Consider the following 12,742-nt stretch of genomic DNA (forward strand, 5'->3'; position numbering starts at 1 on the left):
AAGAAAGCATTTATCGAACTTCTTTTTTACATATATTACATATTTGTCAAAACTGATATCACATCTCATTACAATCTTCAATAAAACTTACTTTTTATATGCGCAGGTGCGTGGCATCCTACTGCCCCAGATCCATGCACTAAATAATCATGTATTTTATAAACATCATATTTTGCTTAGTATCAAATTTGTGCGAAATTTTTGTTGGGATGTGTCTATTCACAGCCCAAAATATTTTATGTTTCATATTGTATTTTGACAGATATACATGCCTGCGAGTTCATGTGTGGAAATCAACACAATATTGTATGTGGATTAAATACTAAAATCCGTTTTTTATACTGATTACGTGCAATGTACTTTGTACAAATTACAGCTTTTTAGAATTTGACGGTGGCAAAAATCCATACAATTTATATTTTAACATGGAAGGCGACAAAGTATGCCGTTTTCATATAAGCTTGATTATCACCTCTGAACCATAAGCCTTAGATTCCCGTGGCTCACCCCTATCCTTCAATCCATATCCAAAGCGTGCTAATTTATCTTCCTACTAGTGGAATGTTGGAGCTGTTATCGCTCCACTCCATTCCTCTGCGTTTACTAGACTCCACCCTGCCAGCCACCAAATCCCCACCTTCGATGCCAATCTCCTCTGAAACTGAAACAGAAGCTATAATATCCTCGAGTTTGAGAGCCTCTCTGAGCTCTGCCACTACCTCACTCATGCTCGGTCTAGAAGAGCGTTCCACCTGAACACATCTCATGGCTAGTTTGGCAACACGAGTCATGGATTTCATGTCGTATCTTCCGTCCAACCTCTTGTCTATGATCTCTCTTATTTTGCCAACATCGTCATCTAGTATATACGGTGTCGCCTGTGAATATGCCCATAATTTTCGTTAGTGTGTAGTCTAACATGCACTGAAGCATTGCACTGCCAGCGCTCTAAAATATTTATATTTTGGATGATTGAAGAGAAGATTCCTTACCCATCGAATGATGTTTATGTCCTCTTCCGCGAGTTTAATATCTATGGGTGGTCTACCGCATATGATTTCTAGTAGAACCACACCAAAACTATACACATCACTCTTCTCTGTCAACATTTGAGTGCTGTAATACCTGTGGTTCCCCATAGAAATTCAGCTATTGAAGCACAGTGGAAATAAAAAAATGTAATTGAATGTCCTCTAAAATAATTAATTTAAAGTTCGTTACGACTAGAAAAAATCAAATCAAGTACGGTGCAAAATTTGCATGCACTCTTAATCATTCTAAGGTAAAAAAACATTGCAAAGAGAGCAAGTTATATACTCTGGATCGAGGTATCCGAATGTTCCTTTCACTGCAGTGGTAACATGAGTAGCCTGTCCATCAATTGTCATCCTTGAAAGACCGAAATCCGCTACTTTCCCAGTCAAATTGCCGTCTAAAAGGATGTTAGCGGTCTTGACGTCCCTGTGAATTATCATGGGGGTACAACCCAGGTGTAGGTATTCCAGACCTTCACAATATGTAAATCGCAGGTTGATCAGATGAGATATATGGTTACCCATGATTTGTCTATATGCATTTTCACAGTAACCAATACTTCAAACAACGAACGTTTACATCATACAAATCTAGTGTACATCAAAATGATAAAGAGATTTACCTTGTGCTGCATCTAACGTTATTTTGAGTCTTGCTTTCCAAGTTAGTTGGGAGTTTTCTGCTCTAGGACCTGGAAATGTAAACGAGAACCAGATGCTAATTGTCGGCTGCCTTGCTATTCTATCTACTGAAACAAAAATATCTTCAAACAATGAAATTTACCATTTACCATAAAGATGGTCCCTCAGGGACCCTTTTGACATGTGCTCGTAGATAAGCATAACCTCTCTGGTTTCATTGCAGTAGCCTAGTAAAGATACTAAATTCCTATGATTGATTCTGGAAAGAAGATCCACCTGTTCATGAGATACATGCACAGTAAAAACTTTCTTTCTTAGATTGGATCCAAATTGAATCGTATTACATGGTAATATTTGAGCATTACCTCATTCAGAAATTCGTCAACTCCCTGGTGGGAGAACAATGACAACTTTTTAACTGCGATCTCTTTTCCTTCCGGCAATTTACCAAAGAACACAGATCCAAATCCCCCTCGTCCAATCTCCCGACTAAATGTTTCTGTAGCAGTTGTCATCTCATCTAGAGTAAAGGCCAGGCAATTTGTTGGATTTGGCACGTTAATCCTCGAGCTATCTGCAATCCTCGCAGGCAAGGTAATGTTAGTAAAACAGTAAAAGCACAATTATAATTATATCTGTATCCTATTATAATATTTCTAATGTTGACATTGGTACAAGGAGGGATATCGTCCCTTTTCCACCCTACCGCTTTCCTTGACAACGCCGCCTTCTTTCCTCCTGAATTTAGCAGGACAGACCACAACACCGACGATCAACCCTAAGGCGATAATTAGAATTCTACCTAGTGTTGTTGCCATGACAACCTTCCAGTTATTATTTTTTGAATTCTTCAAAGTACATTTCCTCTTCTCCATACGTAAGTGGGGGTTGACCGAATAACTGCAGCACATCAAAGAGAGATTTTTCAGGTGTAAGGTTACTTCGAACTATCAGTTAAATCATAATTATTATCCGTACCATTTTTTATTATAAAAATATGAGAAGAAATTCTGAACCTCGAAATCCTAATATGTGGTTTGCGTCTAAACATAAGGAACATAGAATAGGATATCAGTACTTGAGTTTCAACGAGCAATTGTGCAGAAGTTGGGCGGGAATTACACCGCTGAAATTATTGTTCTGTATATTTCTGTGACAATCAATAAATTCAAAAATATTGCAGTATGAAAACTATTAGTTAATTAGTTTTAACCTTGAAAAAGAACCTGAAAATATATAAATTGAAAAAGGAGAAGACAGGAAGACGTACAACTCTTTAAGGTTTCTCAGTTCAGATAACCACGCTGGAACAGTACCATTCAGGTTGTTGTTATGTAAATATCTGGCATAATAACCGAAGTAAATTTTCCTTTTTTCGAAAATGCATGATAACTTAAAGTCGACAAACTAGCAATTTCGTATTGAAAAGAAACTTACAGTCTCTCCAACCTAGTTAAATTGGAGAAATTTGGTAAGGATCCCATCAAGTGATTATTGTCAAGTGACCTGCCAATTTAAACACAGATTAGTAAATGCTGCATAGAGATTATCATTATCTGATATAATATTCAACGAGACACCGTGGCCCTTCGCGGCATCAAAATCTATGTTCCAAGTGGGGCACTTATTGTTGGAATTTAATTCCAACTGCAACAATGAACAGCTGTACATGAATCTGATTTGCAGTAAATGTTAAAGGTGTTCGGTGCAGCAAAGTCGCCTTTGATATTTCTGGACATTAATATGCATTAAAGTTTCAGTTGATTTCCCCTGCAAACAGCCGACTTGTTTTTGATAAAGGCATCACCGCCTTGCTGCAATAAATTCTGAGATAAACATTAAAATATATTTTGTAATATTTTATTGTTTTAATCAGATATCTTTCAGCATATAAATACCGCACAGCAGTTCTGTTTTAATGTTAGTAGAAGCAGTAGCAGCCGCTGAAGAATCACACAGAGCAGAGGAAAGCACGCAGCAGCGTGAAGAGGAAGAAGAATAATTTCAGAACAGTGAAATGCACAGCGGTGCAGAAATTTGAATGTAATTTGTTTTATATGTTCATCTGTGTGGAATAGAATCGTTCCTTAGTGAATTTCTGAAGTAGATGTTCAGCAATACAAGTTTTGAAATTCCCTCTGTATGAGGAAGACAAATCTGTAATAGTTAGTTTATTTTGATAAATACAAGTTAAATTTTTCCTGTTGCTGTTACATCGTCACCGTTGCTGAAACACCTCGTAACTCAAAAATTACTTGACGTCAAAAGTTTACGTTGCTGAAACACGACGATCAGCGTTGCTGAAACACCTGTTTCAGCAACTGAAAAAAAACTGTGTTGCTGAAACACCGTTTCCAGCAAGCGAATTTTTCTGTTTTTCTGTGTAAAAACAGAGTGCGATTTTTGTCTGTTTGTTATGGGATTTATCAGAAAATTCCAACATGGTATCAGAGCTAGTCTAGGCACTCAGTGAGTCAAAAACAGAGATTGTTTTTCACTGTAGGAGCTGTAAGAAGTTTGTTGAGCAGGATTTTTCTAGCAGAGAAAGTTTTTGCTTGTTTTTCAAAATACAGTCAGTATCTTTTCTTTACCAGTACAGGTTAAGATGGCAGATGCTGGAACAGGTTTGACAAATCCCCAACTGCCTCAGTTTAATGGGAAAAATTACAATTATTGGTCCATAACAATGAAAGCATTGTTTTCTTCTCAAGGAATATGGGAGCTGGTTGAAACAGGTTATGCTGAACCTGCAGATGCAACAGCACTGGCTGCTTTGACAGCAGCAGAAAGAGACCAGTTGAAGGGTGACAGAAAGAAGGATGCCAAAGCCCTCTTTTTCCTCTTCCAATCAGTACATGAAAGTGTTTTTCCGCGGATTGCAGCAGCAAAGAAGTCCAAAGAGGCATGGGATATTCTCCAAACTGTCTATCAAGGCATGGAGAAGGTGAAGACTGTAAAGTTGCAGATGTTGAGGAGAGACTTTGAAAATCTCAGCATGCAGGAATCTGATACAATAGATTCATTCTTCACTCAGGTTATTGGCTTGATAACCCAGATAAGATCTCATGGTGAGATTCTTGAAGACAGAAGGATTGTAGAGAAAATCTTGAGATGTTTACCCTCAAGGTTTGAATCTATTGTGGTGGCAATAGAAGAAACAAAAGATCTCTCACAGTTCACGGTAGATGAGCTGAGTGCTTCTCTGTTGTCTCATGAACACAGACTGAGTAGAGGAACAGATTCCTCTTTTGAGAAAGCATTCAAGGCTCAGATGTCTTTTGGCCAAAGAAGAGGTGGAGGCAGAGCAAATTACAGAGGTCGTGGAAGAAGCCAAAACAGAGGCAGAAATTATCTAGCTAGCACAAGCGGAAGGAGCTGCAATCAGAACCAAGCTGAAGGTTCAAGCAAACAACAAGCTCATGGACAAAGGTATGACAAATCCCAAGTCCAATGTCATTATTGTAAAAAATTTGGGCACTATGCCAATGAATGCAAGAAAAAACAAAATGACATGAACAATAGGCAGAATGTTAATTTTGCAAATGAAGAAGATAAGAACCCAAAGAATGTGCTGTTAACATGTAACATAGCACAAGACAAACAAGATGATTTTTGGTTCTTAGACTCAGGTTGTAGTAATCACATGACTGGAAATATTGCAATGTTTGCCAATCTGGATGAAGATGTGAAATCTGAGGTAACAACAGGGACTGATGATAAGATAACTGTCAAGGGTAAGGGCAGTGTCAATATCCGAGCAAAAAATGGAGAACAGATGACTGTGCAAGCTGTATACTATGTACCTGGTCTGAAATGTAATCTTTTGAGCATTGGACAGCTCATGAACAAAGGTTACAACGTGTTCTTCAAAGATGATTTGTGTACTATCAGAGACATACCTCCAAGTAAGAAGATCATTGCACAGGTGCAGATGACCAGCAATAGAATGTTTCCTCTCAAACTCAGGGCAGATTTGAAGGAAGGCAGAACTATTGCGGCTGTAACACAAGAAATCTTTCAAGAACAGGTGAAAGATGTGAATTGGTTGTGGCATTTGAGATTTGGACATCTCAATTTCGAAGGCCTGAATCTGTTGCACATAAAGGGCATGGTAAAGGGATTGCCGTTGATTGAGAAACCGGACAGCCTTTGTGAAGGCTGCATCTTGGGCAAGCAACATAAAGAAAGCTTTCCAGCAGGAAAGAGTATAAGGGCAAAAGCACCATTGGAAATTGTTCATTCTGATGTGTGTGGACCGATGAAAATACCATCATTTGCTGGAAATAGATATGTTTTAACTTTTATTGATGATTACACCAGAAAGACATGGGTGTATATGCTGAAACAGAAGAGTGAAGTGTTTGAGAAATTCCGCCACTTCAAAACTCTTGTTGAAAAGCAGAGTGGGCATTATATCAAAGTGCTCAGAACAGATAGAGGAGGAGAGTACATCTCCCAAGAATTTCTGCGTTTTTGCAGAGAGAATGGCATACAAAAGCAGTTCACAGCAAGGTATACACCTCAGCAAAACGGTGTTGCTGAAAGAAAGAATAGGACCATTCTTGACATGGTCAGAAGTATGCTGAAGGCAAAACACTTGCCGTATGAGTATTGGGCAGAAGCTGTTACTTGCGCAGTTTACATCTTGAATAGATGCCCAACTAAAGCTGTCATGAACAGAATACCAGAAGAGGCATGGAGTGGTCAAAAGCAAACTGTCACTCACATGAGAGTATTCGGTTGTGTGGCATATGCACATGTACCAGATCAGCTAAGAAAAAAGCTTGATAGTAAGGGGGAGAAGTGTGTCTTTATTGGCTATTGTGATGAGTCAAAAGCATACAAACTCTATAATCCATCCACCAAGAAATTAATAATAAGTAGAGATGTGCAGTTCATTGAAGATGAAGCTTGGGATGGAAGCTTGGAAAAAACAGTGAATGTGAAGACAATAGTGTCTCATGAAGAAGAAGAGGAAGGGACAACAGCAAATAATCCTTCCTTGGTGGCTCCTCCTACACCACAGCAAGTACAACAAACCACACCACAAGCTGGAATCCGAACAGCCTTGAGAAGTCCAGGAAGAACAGGTGCTGTTACACCACAAACAGCAACTGCTGAAACACCACAGGGATCAAATACACCCTCAAGTTCGGATGGAACTCCAAGCACACCAAGAAGACCAAGATTCAGAAATCTGAGTGAGATTTATGAACAAGGAGAGGTAAGTAACAATACCGGTCTGAATTCATTATTTGCTTTGTATTGTCATATTGATGACCCAATCCATTTTGAAGATGCTGTAAATGAAGATAAATGGATTGAAGCAATGAATGAAGAAATTGGTGCAATTGAGAAGAGTAAAACATGGGAGTTAGTGGACCTCCCTGAAGGCAAGGATGCCATTGGAGTTAAGTGGGTTTATAAGACCAAAAGTAATGCTGAAGGTAAGATTGACAGGCACAAAGCAAGGCTTGTTGTGAAAGGCTACAAGCAGCAACAAGGCAGAGACTATGATGAAACCTTTGCACCAGTAGCAAGGATGGAAACAGTCAGAACAATGTTGTCTATTGCAGCACAACACAAATGGAAGATTTATCAGATGGATGTTAAATCTGCATTCCTGAATGGAGTGTTAAAAGAAGAGGTTTATGTTGATCAACCTCCGGGCTATGAAGTTGAAGGACAAGAGCATAAAGTTTGTAAACTGAAGAAGGCTCTTTATGGGCTGAAGCAAGCTCCAAGAGCATGGTACAGCAGAATTGATGCTTATCTGATTGAGAATGGGTTTGCTAAGTGTGATGGTGAACCCACACTCTACATAAAGCAGAATGACGGTAAGATTATTATTGTTGTTTTATATGTAGATGATCTGATTTTTACTAGCAATGATGCTTCTCTCATTGCTGATTTTAAAGCAGTCATGAAAAGTGAATTTGAAATGACTGACTTAGGCTTCTTAAGATATTTTCTTGGAATTGAAGTAGACCAAAGTGAAAATGGTGTTTTCATTTCTCAAGATAAATATGTAGAAGCTGTTTTGAAGAGATTCAACATGCAGAACAGCAAGGCTGCTGTGACTCCAACAGTAGTGGGGCTGAAATTAACCAAAGAAGACAGCAGCAAATATTTTGATCCAAAATTGTACAAGAGCATAGTTGGCAGCCTTATGTACTTGACTGCAACTAGGCCGGACATTATGCACGCTGTGAGTTTAATCTCCAGATTTATGGAAAGACCGAAAGAGACTCATTGGCAGGCAGCCAAGAGAATTCTAAGGTATGTGAATGGAACGAAGGGGTTTGGTATTTTATACTCCTCTTCTGAAAGTTTCATGTTGACAGGTTACACTGACAGTGATTGGGCTGGAAGTGTTGATGATAGAAAAAGCACATCGGGATATGTGTTTCATATGGGATCGGGAGCCATCTCATGGGATTCCAAGAAGCAACCAGTTGTGGCTTTATCAACAGCAGAGGCAGAGTATGTGGCAGCAATAGCAGCAGCATGCCAAGCAGTATGGTTGAGAAGAGTTCTCAAAGATTTGTGTCATGAACAAGAAAATGGCACAACCATTTACTGTGACAATAGCTCAGCAATAGCATTGTCTAAAAACTCTGTTTTTCATAAAAGAACAAAGCACATAGACACCAAATATCACTTCATACGTGAATTGGTTAACAATGGTGAGATTTTTTTGCAGCACTGCAGAACAAAGGATCAGCTTGCAGACATCTTGACAAAACCATTAGCAAAGAAAGGTTTTGATCATTTCAGAAAATGTCTGGGTATGCAGCAGTTGAAATTAAGGGGGAGTGTTGGAATTTAATTCCAACTGCAACAATGAACAGCTGTACATGAATCTGATTTGCAGTAAATGTTAAAGGTGTTCGGTGCAGCAAAGTCGCCTTTGATATTTCTGGACATTAATATGCATTAAAGTTTCAGTTGATTTCCCCTGCAGACAGCCGACTTGTTTTTGATAAAGGCATCACCGCCTTGCTGCAATAAATTCTGAGATAAACATTAAAATATATTTTGTAATATTTTATTGTTTTAATCAGATATCTTTCAGCATATAAATACCGCACAGCAGTTATGTTTTAATGTTAGTAGAAGCAGCAGCAGCAGCTGAAGAATCACACAGAGCAGAGGAAAGCACGCAGCAGCGTGAAGAGGAAGAAGAATAATTTCAGAACAGTGAAATGCACAGCAGTGCAGAAATTTGAATGTAATTTGTTTTTTATGTTCATCTGTGTGGAACAGAATCGTTCCTTAGTGAATTTCTGAAGTAGATGTTCAGCAATACAAGTTTTGAAATTCCCTCTGTATGAGGAAGACAAATCTGTAATAGTTAGTTTATTTTGATAAATACAAGTTAAATTTTTCCTGTTGCTGTTACACCGTCACCGTTGCTGAAACACCTCGTAACTCAAAAATTACTTGACGTCAAAAGTTTACGTTGCTGAAACACGACGATCAGCGTTGCTGAAACACCTGTTTCAGCAACTGAAAAAAAACTGTGTTGCTGAAACACCGTTTCCAGCAAGCGAATTTTTCTGTTTTTCTGTGTAAAAACAGAGTGCGATTTTTGTCTGTTTGTTATGGGATTTATCAGAAAATTCCAACACTTATTAACCGCCGATCATTTCCGTGAGAGGAATAATCGGAAACATATCGACCACAGTATAAATAATCCACCAGGAGGAGATCAACATTTTTTATAATAAGCATTGAATCTACAAAATTTCTGTCTCATTCCGAACCGCTAATTAGGGGCTATTGGAGAAAAGGTAGAATTCTCCTTATAGATTAACTAATGCTGTCAACAGTGCCATATCTTTAGGTAGCAATCCTGTAAGATTTTTTCCAGACAAACAGCTGCCAGCAACAAAGTTTCGTGAGCTCTTACAAATTCAACTATAACAGCTGCCAGCAACAAAGTTTCGTGAGCTCTTACAAATTCAACTATACAATTCGACATGGAAACAAATCAACGAATTAAGCTTACAGTTTCGAAATTCTTATGTCGGAAGAGCTGTTATCGCAGCCAATTCCTTCCCACTCGACCAGATAACAAGGATCGGAAATCCAATCCTTTATGTCAAAACTCCTTTTGAGAGCGTCAAGAGCGTAAACTGCAGTTTAAGAACTACTGGATTAGGCATTGAATAATAATTGCTGTAATTTCAGTATAAGAAGTTCTACTCATTCAACTTACTGTCATGAGAATTTGTTGGCCGATCTGTGTAAGCTAGCCAATGATACTCGAAAGCGTTGAGTATAGGAGGACGGTTGGAGTTAGGGGCCTTAATAACGTTAAAATCATATTGAATTTGATCCGGGAGGAATGTCTTTTCTAGAGCGGAATGATTGCGTGCGAGAGTAATGGTTTTAGAGCGCATGAGAGTAGTGGCTTGAGACTGTTCTTGACCAGTTATCTCGACGTAAAAGGATCTGGATTCCGACAAATTGAGTGTCTCGATCTCAGCAAAATACAGCAGTAACAATGATTTAGTCCCTTGGGGAGTTGATTCTATTGTGATTGAAATGATGTCCGAGCCGTTTCCAACCCACGCCGTTTGCATGACAGCGGTTGGAGGAAGGTCCTTGGTATCACTTGTTGAAATAGCGTTATGCGAACTTACACGTCGTACATCTTTGCTATCTGTATTTAAAAATGAATCATCTAATACATACCAGACGCGGTCGAATTGGTCCTGAGGATACCTGCACAATTAACCATACAAAGCTATTCAACTTAATCCTTTGACAAAAGAAATATTCACAACTACTCCATAGCGATAATCGAAATTGGTTTTCACATGTCAGATCCGTATGTCGTAATTTGATATAAATTGAATATAAATTTATAAAGAGATATTAAAACCGATTACCATTAACTAGCTAGTTGATTATGACTAAATAGTAAATTTACATATAATGTTCAAAATGCTCACCTAACCCAAGAATTTCCACCTACATTATAAAAAGCTGTCAAAAACATTGTTCCCGGCTTCGCCTGTTCATACATGCCATCTTGTAACCTCCTCAATTCGATAGCAGAGATAAAGGGATCATCACGCAAAGAGGTTCTAATCAAGCAAATGTGAAGCACCTTGCCAGAACTGACCAATATTCTGTGATAACCTAATGGATTATCTCCATATGCGGCTGTAACGTTTGTCACATGCAACATACCCTGTGTCTCAATAGAGAATTGGAAGCTTGACCCATTTTGGAATCCATTGTAAACTCCAATGTCGAACCACAATCTTAAGACATAAGGCACCTCGGGTGTCACGGGCAATTTATAGCAAGACTTGATGAGGGGCATTGGAAAGAAGCGTAGAGAATGCAAGTAAGTACCATAAGAAGAGGAGGCGTTCCCTATGTCGACTGCTCTACCCACGTTTATGTACTCCGCATCAGTGACCCATGTTATATTGTTTTCCGCAGTGTGATTCGTTTCCCCTCCACAACTGATGCTAAGAAATCCTGCCACATCGCTAGATAATGATTAATAAAAAATATCTTGCCAAAAGTCAATCGATAAGCGCTTAAAAATACAAGATATTAGAGGAAGACGGTATAGATTAGAGAAAACGGAAAAACTTCACGCTCTTAGTAGGAGCGCACTCCTGACCAAATTTTACACCTTTCTTACCTGGTTGAGCACTAATCGCAGTCAACAAACTTAAGAACACGCCAAATGGCGCTAACAAATTGCCCAATTTACCGTAACGAATTTTGGCCATCGTTCCACCGACTGGAAGGTGCTTAATCTGCTTATCTCAGAAGAAGACGACTAAGAAGTGCTATTTATCTTATTTCTGAACCAGCCTTCCTTTTCCTCCTCTTTACCTTCTTCTATCTGTAAATTGTGTGGAAGGTACTTAAGCTGCTTCTTTCAGAAGAGTGTTATTTTCATCTTGCTCGGATGACCGCATGTGTGACATGTCGGTGCAGGTGAACAATAATTAAGTGGAAGGATTCTCTATTTTCTGTGTGATTGGTCGTTTAATTGTGAAGATATGACATGAACGGAATCATGGAAAGTGCTCTGTGGATGATTTTCTGTGTGATTGGTCGTTTAATTGTGAAGATATGACATGAACGGAATCCTGGAAAGTGCTCTGTGGATGATTTTCTGTGTGATTGGTCGTTTAATTCTGAAGATATGACATGAACGGAATCATGGAAAGTGCTCTGTGGATGATGCCTCCAGCCTTGAAATTTCCCACTTTAGAATTTATCATGGCATAATTTTTTTACGACCTTTCAGTGTAGTCAATTGAAGAAAATAAAGCTCCAATAATTGAATCCACGGAAACTTTTCCACTGCATTATATGACGTAGATATTCGCTCATATTTTTATGAACTATTTAGTAGATGAGGCCGTCCTTTTAACTAAGAATCCTTAAACTTTTTAACGAAGAACCGTTTAACATCCTCCTCTTTTTTTATTTCACTTCATTTTATAGAATGCATAAACTTATTAACACTTTCATTTACCATTATAATGAGGAAATTTATTAATATTTTATAATCGGTATAGATTTATTTTAATTTAGGATTTATTAATTTTGGAGCTAAATTACATTTTTTGAATTGTAAACTTTTTGAAGAGAAAATAAATTTAATCTATTTTGAGATTTGATAGATAAATCTAACTAGTATTATATAAATTTCACATCTTATATTAAAAGTATTTTTTATTTATTAAAAAATTGATTTAATTTTTATGGAATATCTCACCAATATCTTTTTAGTAATTGTGAAGGTAGAGGATTCATATATATCTCAAAAGTATAATCTTTTTTCTTTTAGATATAATTAAAAACATATTATAAAATTATAAAATATTTTGATTGTGAAATGAGTTATGGTTGATGAGCATGTGATATTGATAAACCATGGTATTGACTCGTACTATATTAACAAAGTTTATTTTCAAGTTAATAATATCCATGGTAAAGAGGGGTGAATATCTATGATTAAGAATTTTGTTATATCGTAACTTTATTGTAAGTATTATTTTTTTTATTATTAATTAATTTTAAAT

At 37.7% G+C, this 12,742-nt stretch overlaps 1 protein-coding gene across 1 annotated transcript; it reads right to left on the reverse strand.

Moving 5' to 3' along the window:
- Positions 1-271: 271 nt before the first annotated feature.
- On the reverse strand, positions 272-11,593 carry LOC149188567 (putative LRR receptor-like serine/threonine-protein kinase At5g48740). Its single transcript, XM_089409996.1, has 16 exons — positions 11,344-11,593; positions 10,637-11,174; positions 9,898-10,406; positions 9,688-9,814; positions 9,494-9,557; positions 3,183-3,323; positions 2,947-3,083; positions 2,755-2,826; positions 2,655-2,719; positions 2,383-2,616; positions 2,042-2,250; positions 1,826-1,952; positions 1,658-1,726; positions 1,318-1,507; positions 993-1,125; positions 272-878 (listed from the first exon to the last, which is right to left on the reverse strand). Exons 1-16 carry the CDS (start codon positions 11,432-11,434, stop codon positions 543-545), a joined length of 3,042 nt encoding a protein of 1,013 aa, XP_089266122.1. The 5' UTR covers positions 11,435-11,593; the 3' UTR covers positions 272-542.
- Positions 11,594-12,742: the final 1,149 nt, after the last annotated feature.

Source organism: Pinus tabuliformis, chromosome 3_1 (genome assembly GCF_031772625.1).
Source record: "Pinus tabuliformis cultivar Carrire ecotype Pingquan chromosome 3_1, CPIR1, whole genome shotgun sequence".
NCBI lineage: Eukaryota > Viridiplantae > Streptophyta > Pinopsida > Pinales > Pinaceae > Pinus > Pinus tabuliformis.

Excerpts from the sequence above, each read along its gene's own strand:
- LOC149188567 (XM_089409996.1), bottom strand. The coding sequence starts at position 11,434 with ATGGCCAAAATTCGTTACGGTAAATTGGGCAATTTGTTAGCGCCATTT. Across the intron at positions 3,084-3,182 it reads ATCTGTGTTTAAATTGGCAG|TTTGTCGACTTTAAGTTATC; the intron begins GTCACTTGACAA and ends CGAAATTGCTAG. Across the intron at positions 2,827-2,946 it reads CTGAGAAACCTTAAAGAGTT|AAATATACAGAACAATAATT; the intron begins GTACGTCTTCCT and ends TGATTGTCACAG.